Below are 26,841 nucleotides of genomic sequence, written 5' to 3' on the forward strand. Positions count from 1 at the left end.
ACCAAGGTCTGTTTCCTTCTACCCAGTTGGCCAGCCCATAGGAATTGGGTGTTTGTTAGTTCTGTAGTGACCCACATTTATCACGAGAACACGACTGGTTTAATAAAAACAATTATTATTATAACCATTTGTACCAGTGCTTGTTTTAATGTGCTTTTGTTTGACTGTGCTAATGACAGCTATATTGTACTTCCATTCTTATTCTCGCACTTCGATTGTAACTTCGCGCGAATTCGGTTACCTTCTGTAACCAAGGTTGTATCCTGGCATGATCTCGGTATCCTTTCGATACCACGAGATCGCCAGCAAATACATATCTCGATTTGGTCCATTAATTGCCTTCTGGTATTTGACTTCTCGGAGATTTTATGGATTTCTTTGGTTACGTTCAACATTCGCCTTCTGATTTACTTGGCACGTGTTTCTTGGTAGCGGTGTTCATAGTTAACCTCAACTCGACACCACGCTACAGTTCTTCCGAGCAAATTCGAGCTGAAGGTTCTGCGTAATTTCTACCATTTACGATCTCGTAGAGTGATCCGCTCCCATGGTAAATCCAGTAGTGCCAACTGGCATTAAAACTACAAGGGAGAACTAGGTTTTGTGAACCGGTTCAGGAAATGTGAAGCTTGGGATGAACAGTTGTAATGCATGGTTTAGGGTTCAAGGTCGTGGGGCTTCTCACTGACAGTAGTTCACAAAATCAAGGTTGCGTGTGCAACAAAACGTTGATATTAATAAGTACATGTTGGTTCGGGTCAATTGTAATGTCAGTACAAGTAAACTTTATCTGGATGTCAAGTAAGAAGCACTATCTTTTTGTACATTCATAAAACGAGGAGGAAACCTTTTTAGTGGCAAAGTATTTGTCTGTTCGATAGTTTTTGTAACACGGGACAAATATCATTAATACGATCATTCAAAATGTATGTGTGTTAACTGATGACCATTAGTAATCCGTGACAGAATTTTGCAAATATATCCACAGCGTTTTTTAAATTTGTGTTGATGTTGGGTAAAAACACCAGACTTCAATGAATTTTGGAAAAGATACAGACCTAGGTAAATTTCGGGTTTTTTATTGTATATTCCTTAATTCACCAAAATCTTACGATGAAACTGGCCCGAAGTCTGCCCAAAATTGACCCTTTTTGTCCCAAAGTTGAGACGCCAGCTTCTTTTACAACTTCTTAAAAACAGAATTTAACAATGGTCTCATGTATTTCTAATTTATTGTGGTTTATCTTTTGTAGCATTTGGTCTATCTTTTGAAGTATAAAACCAGCCTCATATAAGTGACATCAATATCTGACCTCCGCTGTAAGTGTAAGATAGACTAATATCACAGGACGAAGGGTGGCATTACTGGCCAGAAAATATGAGGGTTGGAAGATAATTTCAATTTAAGCAAGTTTGTGGAGTAAGACATTTTGTTAAATTACGGCCTATTATGGTCTGACGGGATGTAACTATACAATAGTACTGACGCTAATTTATTATGCCAAAAACCTCTTTGACTCATACTTGTTGCCCTGAATGGGTTTGACTTCATGTCGATAAATCTTAATAAAAGCAAAACTGGTTAATTACGCTAAAATGAAGTCTATTCATCACCCTACAAAATCCATAATATTATAAAGAAGCTTTGACGATAACAGGAGAGAAAGCCATTTGTGTATCCGAATATTGTGTTTTCAATATCATACTATATTACAAAACTACATACAATCCTCAACTCTCAACTTCTTTTCTCGTCACCTTCATTAATACAGTTCGTTGTCCATTCATCGCCATGCTTAGTTTTGTTCTCTTTAACCTATTAAAAGTCTCTTGCTTAAAAACCGGATTACTAAAAAAGAATAAGTCTAAGTAGTCATACCCTATTTGTTTCATCACAATAACTCAACTTTACTAGTCATGAACATTTTTACCTCGCTTCTCGTCCTATCTTTTTTACTCTCCTTTTCAGCACCCTCGTGATGTGCCACCGAAAACACATACGGAACATGTAACTTGAAGCTGAGCCCCCACTAACACCTCAGATATGCTAGAGGGATATAATGTTGCGTTTACGTGAGTTCATTCTAGACCATCGATTACACATAGCAAGCGCCAACTCTTACATTGACAATTCGAGTCTTGCTAACATTTTTTACATTCATATGTGAGGGCTGTTGTAAACAGTGCGCCTTAAAACATATCAACCTATCTAAGTAACTTACTACAGTGAAGCCTTTATTATTTGTAACAATTTGATCTTGCCTGCAGACTTACATACCACATGTAATATATTGTTGTTTGAGAATATATTGTCATTTTCTGAAATTTTTATCAAAAACGATATTGGGTTTTTCGACCTATATTTTTGTCTTCTGGTTACTGTCCAGTATGCTAATTGTCTCTCCCTGTTTACTGGACTGTATTAATTGTTTATTTTACATACTTACAGTGCTTGTTTATATTTGAGAAACAGATAGGGTTTATCAAGCGAAATAGTTTACTAGTTCTGACCTTGACTAAAATAAAACTCTGTGATAGACAGTCTGGGGAATAGTTCGGAATCATAACTGTAGGAAACTGCTCCCTAAAATCTGTTTTGTTGATAATAGGAAGTCATCATACTTTACTATTGGTTTAAGTTCGGTTAGAATTGGAGTAAAACATGAATGTAAAGTGTTACCAATTCCGAATGACTTTAGTATTTCATGTGACACCTTGCCGAAAGCCTTCTTAAAGTTGACCAATAGGACTGATATGTGGAGTTCGTCGCCTCTCTTTAAAGTTATATCATTCAGATAGTCGAGTAGGTGCCTATCGTATGACCTAGTCCTTAAAAGCCCATTCTGGTAAGTAGATATGAGATTATTAGCAAGTATATATTGAATTACTGCCATCTTAACCATTTTCTCAACCCTCTAGATATTTCAGAGATGATGTTTGTAGGCTAGCAGTTTTCAATATTTTCTTGGGCTCTTGATATAATCTTCTGAATGACGTGTAGTTTAACAGGAAGCGACAAAACATGCTGTCATGAGTGATATTCAAAATCGTCCTGAAAGTATTAACCAGAGATTACCTCCACCTTTTTTTAGCATACTAGTTGATATACCGTCTGTTCTTTTTAGCGTGCTAAAAGCCTTAAAAATATTGCACACATTAGAGTTTGTATGAATGAATTTGAAAGAAAGCAACCGGATAGACTCTGATTCATTTAGTGGTTTTTCGCTTGATACTGAGTCAAAAACGTATCCACTTAATCGCTCCGTAATAATTCTAGGGTCTTCGTGTACTTGAAAGTCTTTAATGAATATGTTTCCTCACATAAGATTATACCGAAGGATCTTGATAATTTAAAAATGTCATTATTAATTTTGTCAGTGAGCTTTTCCTGTGGGACCGTTTCTTAAATGCGCATTACTTCTTTCTCAAAACATATTTCTGTCACCTTAATTACAAAAGAAAAATTGTCAAGTGAATTGAATAGATTAGCATGTCTCCGAAGACGTCCTCCTTAACCAACTGGTTTGTGCAGATACTCTAATAAATCATGGTCAATCACAAGGTCTCATGGGGCGGCAAATCAAATCCATAGTATCCATTTAAGAACAATAACTTGTGGGAAGTCATTAAAATATGGCTTTGGATCATAAGATGCTTACATCATCTTCTTTGCCGTTTTTATTAATGGTCTTAAGTTTCTCCTCGCTCTTGTAAACGTTATACAGTCTTTAAATAGCTGTTTTAAGAAATCTTTATAAATAATTGCGGCATATGTAACGCGTTTATTACAACACGTTCTACGTTCGATAAAAATTTTGACTCTCTTACGCATATATGAAGCCAGCCTAATTAAGCACATCCGCAATGAACATGAATCACAAACCGAAGTCTGGATGGAGTGACATAGTTAATAACTCCACAAATTCACCTGTAAGTCTTACAGTAGTCCGGCCCACAAATTCGGTTACACTGTACTAGTCACCATACGTAGATCCTTCGCAATTGCCGAACAAAACTATTGGGAGTATATTTAAGCACTTTAATACAACTCCATTTGACAAGGGACAGTAAACCAGATATCTAAATGTCCTGCACTACCACATACTACAAGAATTTTAATGGTTGCTCAGATTCCAGTTGCATCTCAACAGCTAACCAAGATATGTATTACCTTGAATTCAAAACTTTTTCCATGGTTTACCCGAGATCCATTTACGGCGATTGGTGTTCGTCTGTCCTTTAATAACTATTAGGAATATTAATCCGCTTGGATGCATTCGGTTTCACTAAGTATGTTGCATCATCTAGGTGATATATCTAGATCTTCATTACATTCTTCATTTTGTCGTACACTTGATATGTGAATATCACCCAGATAAAATCAGACCAATGATGACGCAAAATCAGTGAGACAATTTACATTTCAAATAGACCAACAGCGCTCTTATGACCACATTGACTTCAAATACCACGATTGAAAATCTGAAAGTACTAGACGGTCAATTCGTGGTAGTATGGGACTCCTTGGTAGTGGGCATCCACAGTCTCACACTAAGCACTGGAAACCAGGATCTTCGGTTTCACGCGAATGCTTATCTCTAGATCAGCTAGCTGGCATCCAATGATGTTAATGCGAAACTTCAACCAATCATTGATATTATTCAACCACCATCCATTGAGTGAATGCCTCACACCTGGCACGGTCAAACTCCACTAGTCATAGCTTCTCACTACAACTCCGAGCATTGACTCTGGAAGCTAGTCATTAGTTAGCACATGATAAGCCTAGGAATGCTTATAAAGCATTAATAAGTAAGACTAGATTGTCGTATGAAAAACAGTTGATTAGGGATTGTAAAATAAGTCCGAAACGGCTATTCCCGTAAACAAAATGGCGAACTCAGAGAAGGTTTGGAGGTCCATCACTTTTGGTACAAGTAAATCCGTCAATATTGGCAACAGATGGTGCCAAAAAAGCTGAAGCTTTATCGGAATACTTCAGTAAAATGTTTTCTGTCAGCAATGAGAAACGACCAACGATTAATTTTGATTGTGGCGGCTTGTTGATAGATCCTGCAGTTATTGAGAAAGAGACTGTCCCAAGACTACTTCAGCATCCCAAATCTGATAAGTCCAATGGTCGTGATGATATTCATCCTATAATTATGAAAGCCCCACCGGAAGTACTTGCTCAGCCTATAGCCACACTGTTTGATATGTCTCTGAGACCGTCCAGATTGTCAAGGGACCGGAAAGACGCAATAATCAGTCCGGTGTATGCTTCAGGGATCAGAGACTTAGTTAGTATTTATCGACCCCTTAGTCTAACTAATGTATTTGAAAAACTAATGACTGCTACGAACTATGTCGAAGGGCATAATCTTTTATTCAGGGAACAATATAGTTTTCGGAAAGATCCATCATGTTTGAATGACCCACCAATTACGATAGATTGGGCTATGACTAGAGATCGGAATATTCCTGTAGATGTGGTTTTCATAGATCTGAGTAAAGTCTTTGATCAGGTCGCTCATTCAGGTCTTAAATTAAACGTGGAAAGTTTTGGAATTGACTATAAGGTCATAGACCGGATAAGTGACTTTCTCTATGACAAGGAGGACAGTAAGGGTAAATAGGGCTCTCTCATCGTGGGAACCTGTAAAAGGTGGAGTTCTCCAAGGCACAATCCTCGGTCTTCGTCTCTTTTTACTTTATACAAATGAATTATTAACCGTAGCAAAGTCATTCGTTCTACTCTTCGCCGACGATATAAAGATTTGGAGTCCCATACACAGTATGTCAGATACAATGGTATTACAGGACGATTTCAACTCATTGGTGGCATGGATGGACGAATGGTCACTTGAAGTGAATCCCAACAAGAGTGTGGTGATGATTCGTATCACTACACAATATGTGGATTCGTATTGCCCTAAAGTAGGAATCTATGAAGACTTGAAAGTCATAATAAGGAGCGATCTCAAAACTAATAGTAACTGTAAGGCTGCTGCTGCAAAAGGCTATAGGGTATCGTAGGGTATTCGTAGGTCTTTTCAGTAATTGGATGGAGAAATTTTTAGGTTATTATACCCCGACATTCGTGAGATCGCATTTAGAATATGGGATTCAAGCAGCGAGTGCTTGTTTCAAGAATGATGCGGATATGCTGGAACGAGTCCAACGACGAGGGACTAAAATAGTAAAAGGTCTCTCTGAGCCATCTTATGAAGATAGACTGAGACACCTCACATTATTTCAGTTATGGTTTACTGAGCGATGACCTTGATACTGATGCGTCCCATCTTTTCCTTTCATCAAAGACTAACCATCTGAGAGGGCATTCGACTGAAGTTCAAAAACCAAGATCAAATCATAAACGCCTGGAGTTTATTTTTTCGCACCGAGTAGTGAATTACTGGAATTTCCTACCAGAATATGTAATACCAGCACTTTCTGTTGATATATTGAAAACGAGATTGAACCTCCACAGTGTTACAAACTGCAAGGAGTAATATAGGTTGACAGACCACCTATCTTTATTACTGAAGACTGGATGATAATTATCAATCTCAATTACAACTCAACAATTTCTACAACACTATACCGATAAGCTTCTCTTATTTCAGCCCCAACTTGCTACCATAAATAGTGCTCACGAGAAATAGCATTCTTTCCAGCAATAACTTTGTGATTTCAGTTTACTATTTCGATCGGAGTGCAGTTGTTTTATTAAATCGATCCAGCTCTTCAAAAGGCTAACCTTGGAGCGTTCGACCTATTCCCGAGTGCGTCGGTTTGCCGTCCTGTCAAGAAGTGACAAAACGGTTCCCCTACATTGTTATGTCGCTTGAGAATGATAATGTTCACGTTGTAAAAAATGATGCTTCTCTGGATCCATCGTAAGTCTTTTCGACGATTTCACCAAGGTTCACAAATTCGGTGGCATAAATCCCAATCTCCCTATTTTGGGGGGAATTTTGTCCATTTTAGGAAAAACTGCTATGGAAAACTTCGGGGAAACAGCGCCAAAACCTCAGAATTTCCCTAAGTTCTGGAATAGTTACCAAAATATTTGGGGAAGTTTTTGGTTTTCCCTAATAATTTCACGGAATTTTATAATAATCTGGGGAAAACCCCAAAATTTGTGCAAGATAATGAGATTAGGTGTTCTGGAATTGTCTCCAAGGATAAATGAATTTTGTGACGACCAACTGGTGGACTTTGTTTATTGGCTAACAGGATTCGGCCAATATTTATGGACTGTAAGGACTCAGTCTGTCATATTCCTAAAAGATAAAGGATGCCCTTATGGTCAGAGTAATTTATAAATCACGTTAGTGCTTCTGTGAAAAACCGTTTGCTCCGTATCAGATTTTTGAGATACCTCAATCACAGTCCATTTCAGTCCCACGTTGTTCATTTTTGTGGATTTTAAGAAAGAGCAGTAATTTCGTACTTGTGAACTAACTTCACGTCTATGTATTTGTTGCATCCAAAGTATATTTGGTTTACTTTAACCCAAATCACTTCGTTTAGGTTTTGAAATTCTCCTCGAGTCCGTTTCGTGACACTATTTGATTCCCATTTTAGTAGCTATCTTGTGCATTTTTGTCGGTTTTTCCCCTTTTAAGTTCATTTACATCGGTAAGCTGTGCTTATGAATGTGGATAGCCAGAGTGTTTCTTCCTTGTGGAAAAAGGAATGCAATGTGGTATGTGTAAAATGTGGTTACACAAGGATTATACTTGTTTAAAACCCATCTCAAACAAAAATGCTCGAAGCTTAAATCTCAATACCTTTGTATGTTTTACTGTTCGAGTAAGACATAGTAAAAAGTATCTGAGTATATTTACTTCTACAGCATCTGAACAGTACAGATTCAATAGGAACACGTGTGGAGCGTCAATAAGTAAGCCCAGACTTTCGCATGAAAAGCAATTGGTTAAGGATTGTGAAAGTAGTCCGAAAAAATCGTCCTCGTATATTAAGTGGCGCACTCGGAGAGCTAATGGGATCCTACCACTTTTGGTGTAAGAAAATCCGTCGATACTCTAATAAAGTGTTTTCTGTCAACGATGGTAAAGGACTAACAATTGATTGTAATAATGGTGGCTTGTCGATGGATCTTGTGGTTATCGAGAAAGGAGCTGTCTTATGACTACTTTAACGTACCAAACCAGATAAGCCTCTTGGTCCCGACGATACTCATTTTAAGATTATAAAAGCCCTGATGGATATAATTGCTGAACCCCTGGTAATACTGTTCGGCGCGTCTTTGAGACAGTCTAAACCGATGAAACTGGATAAACGTAATTCTTGATTATATTTATAAGATGGGCAGCAGAGACTTAGTAACTATCGACCCGCTATTCTAACCAGTGTAGTTGTTAAACCAATGATAAAGATTATTGGGATCACTATGTAGAAAAAGTAGCTTTTAATCATCAAGTTGTAGGTCCGCACTCCGCTGACTTATTTTGGTTTCAGCAGCCGAGTAAAATTGTAAACCCTAATAAAAATATGACTAAAAGCGGAGTATTTGAAAACTTTCTTAGTTTCTGGGTTACACTAACCACCAACTTTTACTATCGAGGCTTTTACAAGAACCCATAAGTTGTCTCTATATTCAGGAAATCGACCAACGATTACAATGCAGTATTTAATTTTGTTTTCCTAAGACTTCGGAAATACCGCTAACTTAACTGATATTCTTTAGGTGTCTCATATTTCTAAATGTCCATTGCCTAATCGTAGTAACCTAATAACTTCTCTAATACCTTACATCAGCATTTCTTCATTTAACAAGTCCACTGTTAATGGGAAATGCCTCACAGATGTTAGTGATCATCAACTATATCGAGTTTATATTATGTGGAAATGTCCATCCAACGATTTATTGATGCCATATATTCAGTACTAACTAGACCTTTTATCCTCAAATTAAGATTTAACGACTAGAATCACGTTGGTTTATTTAGGTACCTAAGATTTGATTATTTATTATTACCTAAGAAGTAGCATTCGTAATGATTAGTTGCCAAACGCTCCCGATATGGAAACACGTCAGATAATTTTTAAATTTTCACTTTGTTATTATAGTCGACTGTCCCATCCCATCTGTCAAAACTACAATGTTAGTCTCTTAGGAATCTGGAGCATAACATATATTTTCTTAATAGGAGCGTCAGTATAAATCGTTAATAAATACAATAATCATGTAAAACTCGGATGATAGCTCTTTAACTCTCTAAAGCTGTGAAAGTTCCAGTTTAAAACATTAGATACTTTATTCTGACAGTTACTTCAAATACAAACTTTCGATATCACATGAGATAACTGGTAACATAATCTATAACTTCATTAACTTGTGCATTATGAAGTGGTTCCAACGTTAACTGTTTTTGTTCGTGTTATGTGTTCGTCCCCCAATTATAATTCATTCAATTGTAGACTTGCTTTATACTTCTGTTGTATTAGACTAACACCGTTTGACGTTATCTTTCAATAACTGATGAGCAATTCCCAGTTTTAAAAAGTTTTTTAAATTGTTTCGGATAGATTGCTCAGTTATTGTTTTAAGTGATACATAAATGGATAAAAATACTTCGATAGTAAACCAATTAAACTTTAGTGTAAACACGTAATAACTTACTAGTTCTTCGATAAAAAATATAATCTGCTTCAATATATTAGTAGTTTGATCGGATACATTGACACTTTCACATACTAATAATATTTTACTATGATAGAATTGTTCTTATAAGCTGTATACAAACGAGTGATATTCTGTTGATTTAACAGCTAATCATAGCATATATCTTTCAATTACCAGATCTGATCAGTCCGTATCGGGTCGAAGTCGAAGTCACAGCACTGGTAGCGTTTCAAGGCCATTTGGCGTAGTCTGTGACCAAGAGTCAAATCCTACTCACTATCGTGTCGCAGCCAAACCATGCCTAGTCCTCAGGTCATCCAGTTCTACTGGCCCTAGACCTACATCTACCAGTAATTTAAAATCCATCGATCCTGGATCATTTCAACGAACACTTTGTGAGGTTTCTTCATATTATGAACCCAATGTTGCATGTACCAGTGACGCAATTACAAGTGGTGTCAATAAAAATATCTCTTTTAAATCAAAGCCAAGTAGCTTCTCTTCTCCACCATCTATTGCTCAGACATCCTCTTCAACATCATTGGGAGCAAGGCGTAGGCACTCACATATAGAATTCTTGGATAAGCATGGAAGTCAATCTCGCAGCCCACCTCCTTCGGTTGATGCTATCAAAGCTATAAACAATGTAAGTCCGTTTGTTAAAGTTTATATTGCAAGAATTATTTTGGCTGTTTATTTCCAATAATTTTGTAGAATGAGCTCTTCCAGATAAAAAATAATTGGAAGTAAAAAGTTGCGATTGTTTTCAGCTCTGTTTGCTAATGTCTTTGAATAACTTGTAGTGCCTGCTATTATGTCAAACCCATATAGGCTTTTCTAGCTTCTGAACAGACAAATTTACACATTCTTCCCAAGCCACATTTTGATCTCGTCAACTATTCAGTTATTAACCCTGACTGTTTTTATATGATCGTATGTGTGTCAATTGCTTATCCTATTCATTATGTGTCTGTAATTTATTTTTGTCCGAATTAAAATATTGAGTCATGATTGATCAATACGAGTTGGATAACTCGCTTTCTCCACCGCGCGTTGTTTCGTCTCTCTTCATTTCTCTGATTATCTGTTCAGACCAATGAGTGTACGAAATATACGTATTCAAACTTCATTCTCGTATTTGACTTATTTTATTCCGTTATTCTCTAACGTGAATTAAGTCGATAAAAATGGCATGTATATTTTGATAACTATCAGCAAACGATTTAATTGGAGTCAAATACAGGGCAACTAATTTAACTAATATAACCTTCACGTGAACAAATAGATTTGATGATGGAATTACGTACAAATTAGTTGTTCACTCGAATTTTGTTGTTCCTAAATAACACCACTTCAGAGAAGGATTTAATAAGACGAATTGCCGATGGACGGACATAAATAGTGTAAAAACAAGTAAGTGACTATCATTCATGACTCAGTCGCTTAGTACATAATACGATGTTTGAAGCGATGGGTACTAGGTCCGGGCTTTAGTGCAAATATCATGATTGCGAGGTGTTCACATCCAGATGAAGAGTCCTGAATTGAATAAAACGCACATCCGCGATTTCACTGTTGGAAACTGAACACTGAAGTAGCTGTGTATCTGTTCAAATTATGACTATCACTATATGTGTGATGATCAACATGAACCACAACAATTAATCATGCCGATAATAGTCCATAAACCAGGAGGAAATACGTTGACAAAATAACATACAAAACTGGTTAATTTTGTAATATAATTGGTTCCAGCACAACAAATTATCTCTCTAACTTCTTAATGTGACGATGGAATTCGGAATGCTATCAGTTTCGATTTGTATTAGTAGATTATTCTTTGTATTGTTATCCAGTTGTCTTTTACTTTTTTATAGAATATAAATAATCTAATGAATACATGTAATGGTAATAATGATGTCAACGGTTTGTCAAACACTGACGATATTATAAGTCCATCCAATTCTCCTGCACCGCCTTTGGCCCAAGCTGTTGTCGCTGCGCTAAGACAGCATCATCATAGTTTGTTAAGATCAACGACAAATACATCGACAGCTTCTTCATCGCATTTCTCACCTAGTTATTTATCTGATGACAATCCTGATGATGTTGATGATGATGGGGTAATGGATGGAGAAATGGAGACAGATCAAGTTGATAACGATAACAATATCGATGAAGAATATGGTGATAAAAATTTTCATGTTCACGATCAAGATTGTACAATTAATTTATTGTCTGATGAATGTCATCACCAACAATTGATTGAATTAGATGGTGAAAGTGGATATGGTGCATCATGTTCATCGTCATCAGTTAAACTTAATCATAGTTCTGAGAATAAACGTGATAAAAAACGTCGACGTAATCAATTTCAATATAGAACAACTAGTATTGAAACTGATACAACAGATCATTTGTCAATTAGTAATCAACCAAATGATAAATTATGTGAAGTAAAAAATTCAATAAATGTATCACCACATCCTTCTGGAGTTATTTCAGATTGGACTAAAACTAAATCAGATATTCGAAATGATAGTACACGTCATAAACGAAATCGTGTCCGAATTCTAGACAATTCTATTGCTGTTTCAACAACAACGCAAAACTTACAGAGACAAGTTGCCATTAATCGTCCATTCACATCTGTTTTATCGCATTATAATATGAATGATTATGAGATATTAAGTCATTCATTTAGTCCAATTCCTTTGGATTTATCACAATCACATAGTAATCGAAGCTCATTCTGTAGTAATAGTAATGATAATCGTTATTATTATTGTTGTACACAACATACTACTCATGGTGGTACTGATTTTAAATGTATGTATTCACTAATGGATATCCCTAATGATTTAATTGGTGTAAATTGGATTTCATTTGATCCTAGTGTAAAAGAAATAAATGAACAAATTGGTTTACCCAATACAGGTCAAACAAACTACTCAGTAAATTGTAATTTAACAACAATTGGATCACCATTACCATCATTATCTTCATCAGAAACGGTACCATTGACTATACCAGTTAATATACAGTCTACAAATTATCAATCATCTGTTAAGGATTATCCAAGCATTGAAATTGCAGAAACAACTCCAATTGATATCATGAATAATGATGATGAAAATAATAACAATAATAATAGTTTTATAAGTGATCAAAATATACAATCTGTTGTTTCAGATAATTCTATCACTACTGTGACAACAACGAATTCAATGAGACATACAATGTGTTTAGTAAATAACTCTTTAACAAATATATCATGTACTCGATCGAACTCATTCATCCCTACTACATCTAACATTCCGTGTACATTCACATATCGTAATCATGATCATAATAGTCATAATAATAATAATAACTGGGCTACAGCATATCTACCGTCACAATTAGAACGAATACACTTAAGTAGACGATCATCGACTATTTGTACGTCTCAGCCGCTAGCTTCGGCAATAACAACAACAGCAAATAATATCTGTCACCATAGATGTTCTTCACTATCAGGTCACTTGTGTAGTCATGCTATTGGTGGCAGCAGTGGAAACTATTTTTGTCCAAACAACAGTTATAATAATCACCATTTAACAAATTGCCCCTTACTTCATAAACATAGTTACCAGCATCACCATCATCCAAATAAAATAACTTCACTAGTTAATTGTGATTCTCCACCTGAGTCTTGTTCTAGTTCTGCTAAAGTAAATTATCGTTCAGATTATGGGTCATTTCATGGACATAATGGTGTTATGAATCCTGCAAGTGTTAGTAGGGAATTTTACGACGATTCTGGTCTAGATTTCACGTTATCATCACCACATACTAAATTATTTTGTCCTCGCAATGGTAGTGATGGTCGCCATACACTTAATAGTTGCATAAACCAAACACAATTTCAATCTACAAACATAGAACAGAGACGCTATTCCCTATCAGCACTACCATTTTGTGAAGTGAATTTAGCATCTCCAGTTAAGTAAGTACTCTGCCTTTTTGTTTACTTGTTTCTGAAGATTTATTCAACTTAAAAGTGGTTTTCGTCAAGTATCTATTTCAACTTCAATATTGAATTCGAACGGTCACCATCAACTTATGTATTGGACCAAGCTTTCAACTAATTGGTTGTTGTCCATGTTTAGAGATTTCGCTTTGACTTAATCGTGTCACGTATACTTGTTATGACAGAGTAAATATCTCTAAATATAATTTAATCGGTTTCGTTGAATACTGTTGCTAAACAATAATATAAATTAATTGAGTGGCGGAAATTCACGTTTTGGGTTGTAAATATGTAGCAGTCGTACTCTTTACGCAAAACTTTTATTGGTGGACATGCTGACCTCATCTTGAACTCACATAAAAAGAGTGAATATTCCTAGTATTTACTAACATAAACAATGAATGCGGACATCGCTGCACCCTGATCTCCAGGTTACCCATTAATAGACGGTTTATCTTTAGCAGTTTTTAGAGGATTTTAGATTAAGTTTAAAGTTATTGAGTTAATTCTATCTAAAATATCCTTGGAAATAGAACAACAAACCAACTTTCTAAAACACCAACAACACAGTAAGAATTATTTAATTTAGATATGAATGAAAGTACAAAACGTGTAAAATTTAGTGACAAAACACTTTTTAAACAGTGTGAAACTTTATTATACATGCTACTTTCCATGGGCGTTATTTACGAAATTGAGAGGACGAGAAACGAATGTCCGACGCTTTAACCGGGTTGGTGCATACGGAGAATCCACCTAGGGAATTCGGAAAGCCTTGATTCCAAACCAATGGTGCACATGGGCTCAGTGATCCTAAACAAACAAACGGCATATGTACCTATTGTTGGCCACCGGTTACCATGGGACTGCTCCTCCTGAAGTTGCTCCATTGTCTCGGGGTGTGGCCTAAGAAAACCACCTGCTTTGGTTTGGGCATCCTTGAAGTATCACAGCCCTCACACAAATCGAATGATTTACATGGCGCATATCTATTTCGTGCCTCCTTGTACTAATGTTTATGTGTTAAATAAATAAATTAATTTCCATGGGTAAGATCTTACTATAGCTAATCACCTACATAAAACCCGCTCTAAAAAGCACAAAATCCCCTAAATAAATACTAACTAGAGTAAATCTGAAACACTAGGTTATAGTCTATACTTAGTTTTATTATTTAAATTTGTTGCTGTAGTGATTTGTCAGTAGAAATACCCATAAGAGGATTTTAAAAAGACATTAAACCTAATTTTGGGTTGCCTGACCTCTCAAGGACAATGAGTGCATGGCACTTATTGTCTTGTGACCAATGAATAAAGTCACTCCCCAAGTCACCAATCAGAATCCTAATTTGATCTGTCATTTAATTTATCTGTATCTGACGGCGTAGTAGACGCCCTACCAGTACTATTGACCTTGAACCGGCAGCTAGATTCCTATTAATTTACTAGCTGACTTTACTCTTTATCTTGTCCCGAGTGCAAAGTAGTAACCTGCCCCTATTAATATTTTCAAACAGACGTTATTTATAAACAAACATACTAGACCGCATCGCACCATATAATATAAAACAACATTTATGCATGGTTAAGTCAGAAAGTGGTTGTGATTAGATAAGACTGTAAGTAATAGACTGACGATAAAATATGACTGGTAAATCGTATAACTGTAGTTGATGGGTTAACTGAAAGCTTACGATAAATGGAATATATATATATGGTAATCTAGTTACTTAGTAATTGTACAATAAAATTATAATTAAGAATAATTCGATGAACCAGTTCCAACTTCTACAATATTCGTTCCGTTGTAACAACTTGTTTTATGCTACACCCAAAAAGGATTGTATGGCATATATGTGCACCCCACCCCGTTATTTTCGAATTTCCGCCTAGAAAACCACTCAGTAATCTTGAGTACGCGTATGATGCAGTCTTGCCTGCTGAAAACACCCAGTCTTCTAAACACCTCTCATGAGATCCCTATTCACACAAAAGCAGTCACAACTTGATTAATTTTCAAATATGGGATTACTTAAGTATTAAAATATTACCCAGTTCTATAAGAAACTAGCTGTTACTTAAAGCAAATAAGTATATTAAATCTGTTAAAAAGTACTAGTACTCAAGGAGGATAGCTTAAACTTTTCCATGCTACGTAATCGTAAAGTTTCAGCTATAAAATATACGTTATCCACTTCTGATTTTCTAACGTACTACTAATTGGTACTTATCACCTAACCAGTACATAAACACTTTCAAATTATTGTACAGTATAGAATTGGACTGCTCAAAGATTGTTCAAAGACCTTTACATTCAAGCAAATTAAAAGAACCGTCCAGAATCGAATGTGTTAATGTATGATTCACCTTTGTTTCTACCGTATTCTCTTAATTATTTATGTATTTTTTTCCGTAATATCAGCACCTCAAGACAATCATCTAATAGTAGACGTCGGCGTGTTAGTCTATTAGTCGATGGTGTTCGATTCCTCATTGATGCTGAACTTCTTCAAGCTCATCCTAATACAATGCTTGGACGAATGTTTAGTTCACAATTTCTAGAGACTAAATATTTGTATGATAATCTTAACAATACTAATTATCCTCAGTCTACGTCAATGGAAAGCAGTTCACCAAGTGATAGTAAATCACAAACTACCACACATTCATCATCATCAACAACGACAATCCACCATAATTTTCAAACACATCCACCAGATATCTCAATTGCTCAAGATTCAACTATCTCAGCTCAGGTATTTCGTACAATTCTTGATTATTATCTTATTGGTTGTATGTCTTGTCCACCCGGTGTTTCAGTACAAGAACTTAAAGAAGCATGTGATTACTTTCTTATCCCATTCAATCAACAAACTGTAAGATGTGAAAATCTACGAGCATTTTTACATGAATTATCAAATGATGGTGCACATGGTATATTTGGACAATTTCTTGAAACACATATTCTCTCATTACTTGTCAAGTGTACTCAATTAGGTGAACGTGAATGTCATATTGTCATTGTAACAGATGATGAAACTATTGATTGGGATCCAGACTATCCTCCACAAATGCCAGATAATGAATTAAATTCACATATAATTTACAGTACACAAATGTTTCGATTTTTAAAATATATTGAAAATCGTGAAGTAGCCAAACAAGTGTTACTTGAACGTAGCCTTAAAAAAATACGTATTGGCATTGAAGGTTATCCAACTTGTAAAGATCGGGTAAAATTTCGTCCAGGTGCTCGACCGGAAGCAATTTACAACTATGTTCAATGTCCATTTATTCGTATGTCTTGGGAAGAAGAAGAAAATAAGTCACGCCATGTAGATTTTCAATGTGTAAAGAGTAAATCAGTTAGTGATTTAACAACAGGCTTAGAACAAGCTGTCATCGACCCACTTCCTCCACACTTAGTTCATTCAAATTTAAACAATCAGTTAAGAACATCAGCGCCAGACTCTGTAGTTACTGTTGTATCTTCTAACTTCGAAACTCAAACTAGTAGTATTGTTAGTACTACTATTACTAATACTAGTACACTAAACCATAGTGTAAATTCTGTGACTTCAAACGAACTTACCGAATGTACCAGTGATACTCCAGCAAATACATGTGCTACGATTAATAATAATAATAATAATAATAATGGAAGTACAATCTACCTGAATCGTATATCACGACTATCTAATCTCTCTGTTTTAACTTCAGAATTAGGATCAAATTCAGATGAACCAGATTCTGCTACTCCATTATACAATGCCTCTGAATCACAATATGATCCTGTCTCACCTACTTCTTCTTCATCTTAACGCCTAGTGTTATAATCTATCACTCTAATGTTATATTTCACTTCAAACAACACTGCTCTAACAATATTATTTACTAATTATTTATTTATGGTGCTGTCTTGTTTGTTTTCTTTGTAAAAATAGAACACATTCAATCAATGCTTTATAACTATAGGAAAGGGGAATAACTGATGTTATTATCAGGGATAATAATTCAATGTATCCTCTCATTGTTCCTCAACTTACAAGCAATTATTCATCAGTAAACTCTTACAGTACACAGATATGCACATGCATTATATACATATATGTATACTACTTACACAAATGAGCAAATAGGCAATACGAATTATTTATCGTAATTGGCTGTGACCATAAAACTAATTTATATCTTGCTTTCTCTTTGTCTACGCATAAATGCATACATACATACTCAACATGATTATACCACTCACTTTTGACTTAACTAAATTATTCAATTGTATTCGTTCATCCTACGATTAGGGCTACTACTATTATCACTATTGATCGCAATTAATGTACAGCTGAAAACAAAGGGAAACTTTAATAAAAAGCACAATTATTTTTGCATTATCGGTTATCTATTGAAATGAAAACGTTATATACTGTATGTAATATGCTATCATTTATCAATATAGGTGACTAAATTATCAACTATTCTTATTCAGATTAATTTTTACTATATTACACTCACATAAAATACCCAGTTGTTACTAGGATTCATTAATAATGTTGTGTTCATTTTGTTTATTCCTCTGCTTTTTGTTTGTTTTGTATTTTCTACATTTCTAATAGTAAAAATTCAGCAATACTCCTTGTCTCGGTCCTCTACTACCTCTTTCTTTTTTTCGGAAATACACAGACTGTTTAATCTGTTTATTATTATTATTATTATTATTATTATTATTATTACTGAGTAGTTTCTAACACTAATTCCCATGTTTGTAATATATATATGCGTGATTTTTACTCACTGTCCGTCCGCGTCTGTCCAGTTTTATCTTCTACGTCTACAATATCTTTTTGATTCGTCAACGTAAGTGAATACGTTAAAATGTTTGACTAGTTAGCTTTAATTGTTTGTTTATCTCATTTGTAACATTGATGATGATTTAAGATGTTAACGAATATGTTTAAATTGGAAAAAAGGGCAGATTATAAAAAGTGTAATATCAAATTGTACACTGACTCATTAATATATTGTTTTGTTCTCTTTTGAACAAAAAAATTTTCAATTTCTGTTAAGTGTACGTTTCCAAAGTGGTTGTTTCATTGTTTTCTGTTCCGTTTGTATCGTTAGGTCATTACGACTGTAGTAGTAGCCAATGTAGTTGACGTTAATTTCTTACTTTGTTAGTTTTCCGAATGGAATATATACACCCTCGTAGTTCATGATGGTAGTCTAGTACAGCCGAAATTCAACACAATCATTTATTCCATGACAGTTTTAATAAATTAAAATGTATATACTAATTATATGTATATGCATACATATAGTCTTGTGATACTGTGTGGCATGTATGTCTGGTTGGCCCAGATTTGTATTTGTAAAACTGTCTTAAAGTGTAGAATGCCGCAATATTGTGCGTAAATCTAATGCTCTCTCATAATATAAAGTTATCCAATAAATAAGACTAAATAAAAGTGACATTAAAATGAATTCAGAGAATATACTTATAACTAAAATCATAGTTTAAATGTCAGATGATGGATTCCATGCTTCAAAAACAACTTGAATCAGTTAGGTCGGTATCATGTCATAGTTTCACTATCCTGACAGTTTTCCGTTTTTCATTAGGCTAAGTGATATTGATAGAAATACGAAATGAAACTAATTAGACATCTCGCCATCAGGTTTTCTTTTTTACCAAGAACCTCAGTTTAATCACTTTCATGTGTGTTATCGTCATTGTGGTGTTTTATTTTCGAAAGATATTTAGTGTGTTATATTTTCAGTGAATTTGATACATGTGTAGTTTACTATTTGATGATGAGGTAAAAACAAATCAAGTACTGACTTTACTTCTATGGTGCGGTAACTTAGTGGTTAAGGTGTTTGACTTCAAGTCTCAAATTTGAACCCCACTCCACATAATTTGGTCTAGGTAATCGGGTAGTATCATCAGCCCTCATGCTGTTCATGCCTAAATACTTGTTAAATGAGTTAATTCCATTTCTAACTATTTCGATAAAAACTGACAGAGTACAAATGGTTTTTATCATCAAATACTGATCTAAGAAACATCAAAGAGCTGTCTTTTTCATGTTAATGATGCCGTTATTAATATAAATCTACTCCTGTGAGCATTAATAATCGACTGAACTCGTGTAAAATTTTATTTTAAGAATCCTAACCGACAATATTAAAATTAGCATCCTCCCATGAAGACCTGGAATTCTCATGTTTTATCATCGAAAATTCGGCTTTAAAAACAAAGCAAGTTTTCGGTGATTTTACAGGATACTTTATTTTACAATAATTTTCATTTTGAAGATTCTTCAGTTTTCGTGACCAGTAAACTAGATACCATTTTATATATTGCCCCCACATACCATGGTACGGCCGGGGGTGGAGCCTGCTCTCCCCCTCGGAATGCTTCCAAGGGGCCACGTGTATACAGCCACTCCCAGGAAAGTCGTACTCACTGCCCTCTCGTGACGGGGGTGTTGGTTACGGAATTGAGAGAACGAAAATCGAATGTCCGACGCTTTAACCGGGTTGGTGCATATGGAGGGTCCACCTAGGGAAGTTGGAAAACCCTGATTCCAAACCAATGGTGCACATGGGCTCAGTGATCCTAAACAAACAAACGGCGTATGTACCTATTGTTGGTCACCGGTTACCATGGGACTGCATCTCCTGAAGTTGCTCCACTGTCTCGGGGTGTGGCCTCCTAAGAAAACCACCTACTTTGTTTTGGGCATCCTTGAAGTATCACAGCCCTCACACAAATCGAATGATTTACATGGCGCATATCTATTTCGTGCCTCCTTGTATGTGTCCAAATAAATAAATAATTTTAGATATTCGATTATGTAATATTACGAAATATGATCCAGTTTTCAGTTCTAAAACTTTCTTTTTATTTTGATGTCTTTGATTCCTGGTGAACCATGACAATATACATTAAATTATCCTTAGAAGTGTAGATTTATGAGAGACTCTGAATTGATATCTCATATGTGTGCTAATACTAAGTAACCATTGGGAAACTTTTACTACCTTAGAAATCTCAACCAGGCACTAAGTTATTTGACCATATGATTGTACTAACTTTATGTGATAATATAAGTCTATAAATTCCTATAGAGTAAACCCAGAAACGTACACTGTGAAATCTACTTATTCTGTTAATGACATCCCAAATTCAACCTGCTTCGGTTTGGGCACCCGGGCAGTATCACAGCCCTCACACATCAAATGAGATTTGTGTAGCGCATATGTATTTGCTGCCTCCTTGTACCAGTATGTGTTAAAATAAATAATAATAAATAAATAAATCCCAAATTCAGCAAGCGGAGACCTAGATTTTAAACCATTCAGCCTTCAGTTAATAGGTCCCAGATTCAAACCACTCTCCACCCAGTCACTCAGCCGTCTACAACGTAGGATCAGGCATATATATGCATCAGTACAAATGGATAGAAGCACTTACTTCAATGGTAGTAGTTATTCTTGGTCAGTTGAATGGCAGTGTCACTACCGTCCATATAAAGTGAATAAAAGCTGAGTACATATACTCACTAAATGAGTTTCTTTAATTATTCTGTGATACGCCATCGGTAGCTTCTGGATTTCGGGCATTCCCTATTCGCAACTTGTAGCAGACAAATGACTTAATTTCAGAGATTTTTATCGGGTACCAATACCAAACGTTCATAGGTATGGCTAGAACACGCGAAAAGTAACTCGATGAACGAATACTATTATAAACTCGGTCAATACTAAAGACTAAACAAATAAAATCAAACTTCTAAATTTAATCTGCTTTCACGATTTCATCTATTCTGAGATAAGTTCATGAACTTGCAAATATAATGTAATCACGCTTTAAGTGATAAAACAGACATTTTGTTAAAGTCGTTCGAAACCCCTTCGATCATACTTCAAGAATTTTACAATAAAATAATTATAATGAAGTTTTAAAGAAGAAACGAATACTTATTTATTAGCTGACTGAAATAATTAATATTGGTTATCCCACTCCACTTAGTGAAGCGAAAACATTCCAAGAAATAAGACGATACATATTTTTACCAGCTCCTTCATTGATTATGACCGACTAATGTCGAAAAAAAAGTCACCCCACAATATATTCAGTATAATAGTAAGTTTCTATTTCGTCAATTACTGAGTGAAGTAACAATTGTCAAAGTTTTTTGTTGCTAAACGTTCAATAGTCGACCATAGATGCTTCACAAATGTTACTAGTGTATACAGGGACTATCGAGTGAGTATTACTGAGGTTGGGAACAGGGTACTCTAGTTAAAGATAGAAAGTTAATTGGCAAAATAGTGAATCTTCATCGACTTGAATGGTTGGAATATCTATTTCATATATGCTCAATCACCATCTACATTGACTTGTCATTTTTCCTAGTGCAATAATAGGTCAGAAGAAAGTTAGACTCATCACAACTAAAGCTAGACATCAGTCCGTAAAGTCGTTGACTATTGAACTGAGCTATGTTGGTAAATACAAACTACTTGATCGAGATCTCTTCGTGATTATCTCAAATGATGGTTGGAGGCGTTATAGCATATGGTTCAGAATCAGTCGTAATGGCTCAGATGCATTCATCCTTTGTCTTTTCTTAGATCCTGAGTTTTTAAATCATTTTTTACTCTCGTTTTACTCCAGAAACTAATTCATTCTTATATTTCCTGTACCCAATTTTTTTTACTGATAATGTTACTATTTCCACTGGTCTGACATTTATCTGAATAATTTGGTGTGACACATTGAATCGATGCACATATATCCCAAGTCCTAGATTACTTATGACTGACTGAGGTCAAATCACAAATTACAATCATATCGAATAAATATTTGATTATCTGGTATATTCTCACTTTGGACAAATTCATACCTTCTTTTATTAAAGAAAAAATTCTTGTGCTACAAAGGTATAATTTCGTATGACTTGTATGTTGAAATTAACTTTACATTAATTAATTTACATAATTAGGTCATACTGTACAGTATATACGTGTGACGTAACAATTGTTATTTAAACGGTAATGAAATAAACAGGTTCGTGATTTCATCTGATTGTCATGTGTTAACCAAGTCAAGCATAAATTGTTTAAATTTCTTCAAGTTCACCGGATACGAAAACAATTTGAATTAAAGTATTTCTTTTCTAAAGAAAAAAAAACTTGGAATATTAGATATAAATATTTCAAGATTATCTGAGATTAACTCAAAATCAATGGTTTCCACCTTTAACGAGATTTTTGTATTGAAATATTGATTTTCATCATTCAGTTTTATCAGTGTTTTTTCATTCAATGTTAACTATTTATTGGTTAAATCACTCGACTTATAGATTCGAATCCCAAAATCAATCTGTAATAGTTTGAGCACTGAGTAATATTGTTATTAATCTTTACGTAAATAATATTATTCAAAGTTAATAACACTATTCAACATATTCTGTCTATACCTGATTATATCGGAGATATGTTTCCCATTAACTGTTAGTAAACCAAGTAATTTTTTGTTTCTATCGCTTTTGAGCCTTATAACTTCTCAACATTCATCTCTTGATTCTTACGTAACTACTATCCTATTGACCATCCGGTAAAATTCTATTCCTTCTTTGTTTCTTATATTACGCAACATAGCAACTTCTTGATTACTTTGAATATTAATAATCCTCTTTCTTCCAATTACTCAATGTTAATTTAAATGTCATTATGTAATTATTACGTAACGTATCCACTCGATGAGTATTATATTATTATTGTAAAACATATATATATATTAGTGTAGAGCCATGATGAAAAACTAATTGAAAAAAAATTTCTTCGCTCAATTCGTCCCTTCTATATTTCATATTGTTATTATCAATAGTACGAAATCGACTTCATACAGCATATTGAACCCAGGATTCAGATGTGAAACCGGAATAAAAAACCAACCTAAATATAAAAGATTGACAGGAAGAAGAAAAGATAGGATGAGTATGGAACTAAACAACTTGCAAAGAGAGAACTTATTACTTTATGTTATTATTAATGTGAATGAAATAGAATATTGTCTTACTCTCCTAATATTGATGCACACCATATTTTAATTATGATAATGACTATGATGAAATTTCGAGAATGATAGTCTAGTTATAAGACAAAATAAAAAAAATGATTATTCATTAAGACTTGGTTATCTTTAGTAATGTACATTTAGTCTGTCTTAGTTTTTTTGGCATTACTTAATAATAAAGCGCATATCAAAACTGTGTTATTTTGGTTTCTTGTAGAGTTGTATGCATAAAACCACTAGTAATTCTCAGTCAAATAGTGTGAAAACCAGCTATATATATATTGTCCATGTTATTCACTTAAATTAACCGAGTCCTAATATGTCAGTGATTACATTGTCGAAGTTTCTGATCATTCAGTCACGAATTCAAGCTCCATCATACCGACTCCGATTTAAGGTATTTTCAGTCAATTAAACTATGTCACACTGACCGATACAAAAACTGACAATAATTAATAAGTGAGCTACGTGCTTATATTTGCTTATCCTTGTGAAAGTGTCAATTTTGAATAGAGTAAAAGTAATAGCTGAGAACACTTGACCACCAATGTACACAAATATATAGTTTGTAGCTGATTGTGATTGGCTTATCAACCAGTTATAGATTCGCATACATGGTTTTGAGCCATATTTCTAAGTGTGGAAGCTAGTGATACTGTGGTGTATGCTACCTATGTTGACAGAGATAAGCAGTATGTAACACCATTCAGAAGTGGAATGCCTAGAAGAAGATTGTAAAGAATAGAACAGGAAGGAAGACAGAGCAATTGTAACAACAACAGAATTGAAAGAATCAGGAAGCGTGCAAAGGACAACTGAAGGAAATGTGCAAACAATGTATTTAACGTATGATTTTCATATTTTAAGAAAGCACTCCGTAATTTTACATGAAACAATAAATTGGTCTTCCCCATCTGAGTTATTCGTTCACTACAATACCGTCTGTTGCCCCAACTGACGTACATAAATGGCGGTCCGGACCTGCTACTCAATAGTTGAAGTTTGAAGGCCTCAATCACTGAGCAATATCTGCCCCCGTTTTTTCTAATATATGCATCAGAGATTTCATATTAGTGATCAAATGAGTCCGAATTTCTTAATATTCTTCGAAACACACAATTGATTGTATAGTGTGACTAAAGCAAATTCATAATCTTACCATTTGTTATTGCTTTAAGCCCAGCTAATTATCACGTGACTTACCCGCCAATCGGAATACGACTTATACAATCTTAGCATGGTGCCAAACTAATGACGCTCGACCGGTATGAGCAGCCTAACATCTTTATCGGTCCTTTGTTCTCCTAGCCCTGCCAGTTGAGTCCAGAACGCCAATAACAGCTTCCACCATGCAAATCATTTATTCCAAACATACTAGGTTTATATACAAACCAAACAGATCACATCACACCATAAAATAGGAAATAGCATTTGCACAAAATCATACCAAAAAGTGGCTGTGAACGTGGGAGACTAACTAATAAACTGAGTATAATTTATGAATAGTAAGTCGCATCATCATAGTCTATAGGTCAAAATAAAGCTTATAATAAGAGGAATATAAATATGCATAATCTAGCTGCTGAATGGTTATACAGTAAGAATATATATTTAACATTAGTCCATTAATAGTTCACAACTGTTACCCTTAATTTAATCTTCACTAGGATATAACATCATTGGTGTTGATTAGGAAGGAAATAAAATGTTCCACAGTTCGATTATCATCGTCTCTCTGAACCAATACAACACATTATCGGAAGATAAAATCTTATAAATCTAATCTATATTCATTGTCTTTTATCGAGAACGTATTAATTTCCAATTATCGATTGACATATATGCAAGAGTTGTTAATAAAATGTTTTTTTGTTAAACTGAGTTACTGTTATTCTTTTCTTTCTGATTTACTTTACCCAAGAAAGTGAGAGAGAAAGAGAGTATGAAGATGATGAGTTGGGACTTAGATCAACGTGTCTGATAATGTTTTCTTTAGTATATGCACACACCGTGAGATTTCATGGAAAACCCTAAATGAATGACCTCAAAACAACTTGATCAATAAAATTCATGTTACATTTATTGCTATTACTCGGTGACTAATTAGTTGTAGAGTATGTCAGTAATGCATATATATAGCATGCTTCTTTTCAGCAATTTTCGCTGTAAACGTCTTCTGCAAAAGAATGAAATAGAATATTTGACGAATGTAATTGTGCTCTTTAATACTTATGACTTTTTTCATTGACCTGTTCAAATATGGGGCCCTTCATTTTTACAAAAGTGCATTTATTGCCATAAATTTTCCTGGTTTAGATTTATTTTAGATAACTAATTATATCTGCTAATTGCATGTATTTACCTGCTCTCACAAAACGCTTACAACCTATCGCGAATCTAACTACTGTAAAACTCAAAAAGTACCACAATGTTGGTTTGTGTATTTTTCTTCACCCCGTCTGTGGAAAAACGAGAGATAATCATAAAGCTGGACCATACGGCTTAGTCAATGTTGAACTTGCAAAATGCTTCAAGGTTACGGTACATATTCAAAATAGGGTTAGGAATCAGTGTTAAGAAATGGCTTTAGGAGTTATGAAGTTAGGGTTTTCATCACAAATTGGCATCACCTATGATGCACAATCCTTAATTCAGTATCCTAAGTTCTAGTGTAGTGAACGAGAACACTGGTAGGGACAACCAAATGTATTTAAAAACAAAATTACAGAATATCTTAGTAAAATCTGAGAACCATACAGTAAATTATTCATTTGAAAAATGTTTCAGGCTTGACTGTTCCTTTTTTCCCACACCAATCACTCCTTGTTCTCGTTCTCTTTTCGTCGATCTTCTTAACATTCTGCCACCTGGCATTTCACTTTTGATTGATGGTATATAATACTTATATCTGTCGACATCAGTAGCACACACCACATTAGCATAATAAGTCGTCTATTTATCTTTTCTATCTTCTGATTGGTCGTTAGTTCGTCTTTATCAAGTTGATTACTGTTGAATTGATACATTAAATATTATATTCGGTAACGTTAAAAAAAATTAAATTTTATGTACTATGTAGTTTGTTAAT

At 34.7% G+C, this 26,841-nt stretch overlaps 1 protein-coding gene across 1 annotated transcript; it reads left to right on the plus strand.

The window, feature by feature from the left end:
• Positions 1–6,840: 6,840 nt before the first annotated feature.
• On the plus strand, positions 6,841–24,844 carry BTBD10 (BTB/POZ domain-containing protein 10; the record flags this gene model as incomplete). The annotated part of the gene is made up of 3 exons (XM_051216834.1): positions 6,841–6,899; positions 9,833–10,301; positions 11,533–24,844. 3 exons carry the CDS (start codon positions 6,841–6,843, stop codon positions 13,645–13,647), a joined length of 2,643 nt encoding a protein of 880 aa, XP_051065454.1. The 3' UTR covers positions 13,648–24,844.
• Between the last annotated feature and the right edge of the window lie 1,997 nt (positions 24,845–26,841).

The sequence above is a fragment of the Schistosoma haematobium genome, chromosome 6 (genome assembly GCF_000699445.3).
Source record: "Schistosoma haematobium chromosome 6, whole genome shotgun sequence".
NCBI lineage: Eukaryota > Metazoa > Platyhelminthes > Trematoda > Strigeidida > Schistosomatidae > Schistosoma > Schistosoma haematobium.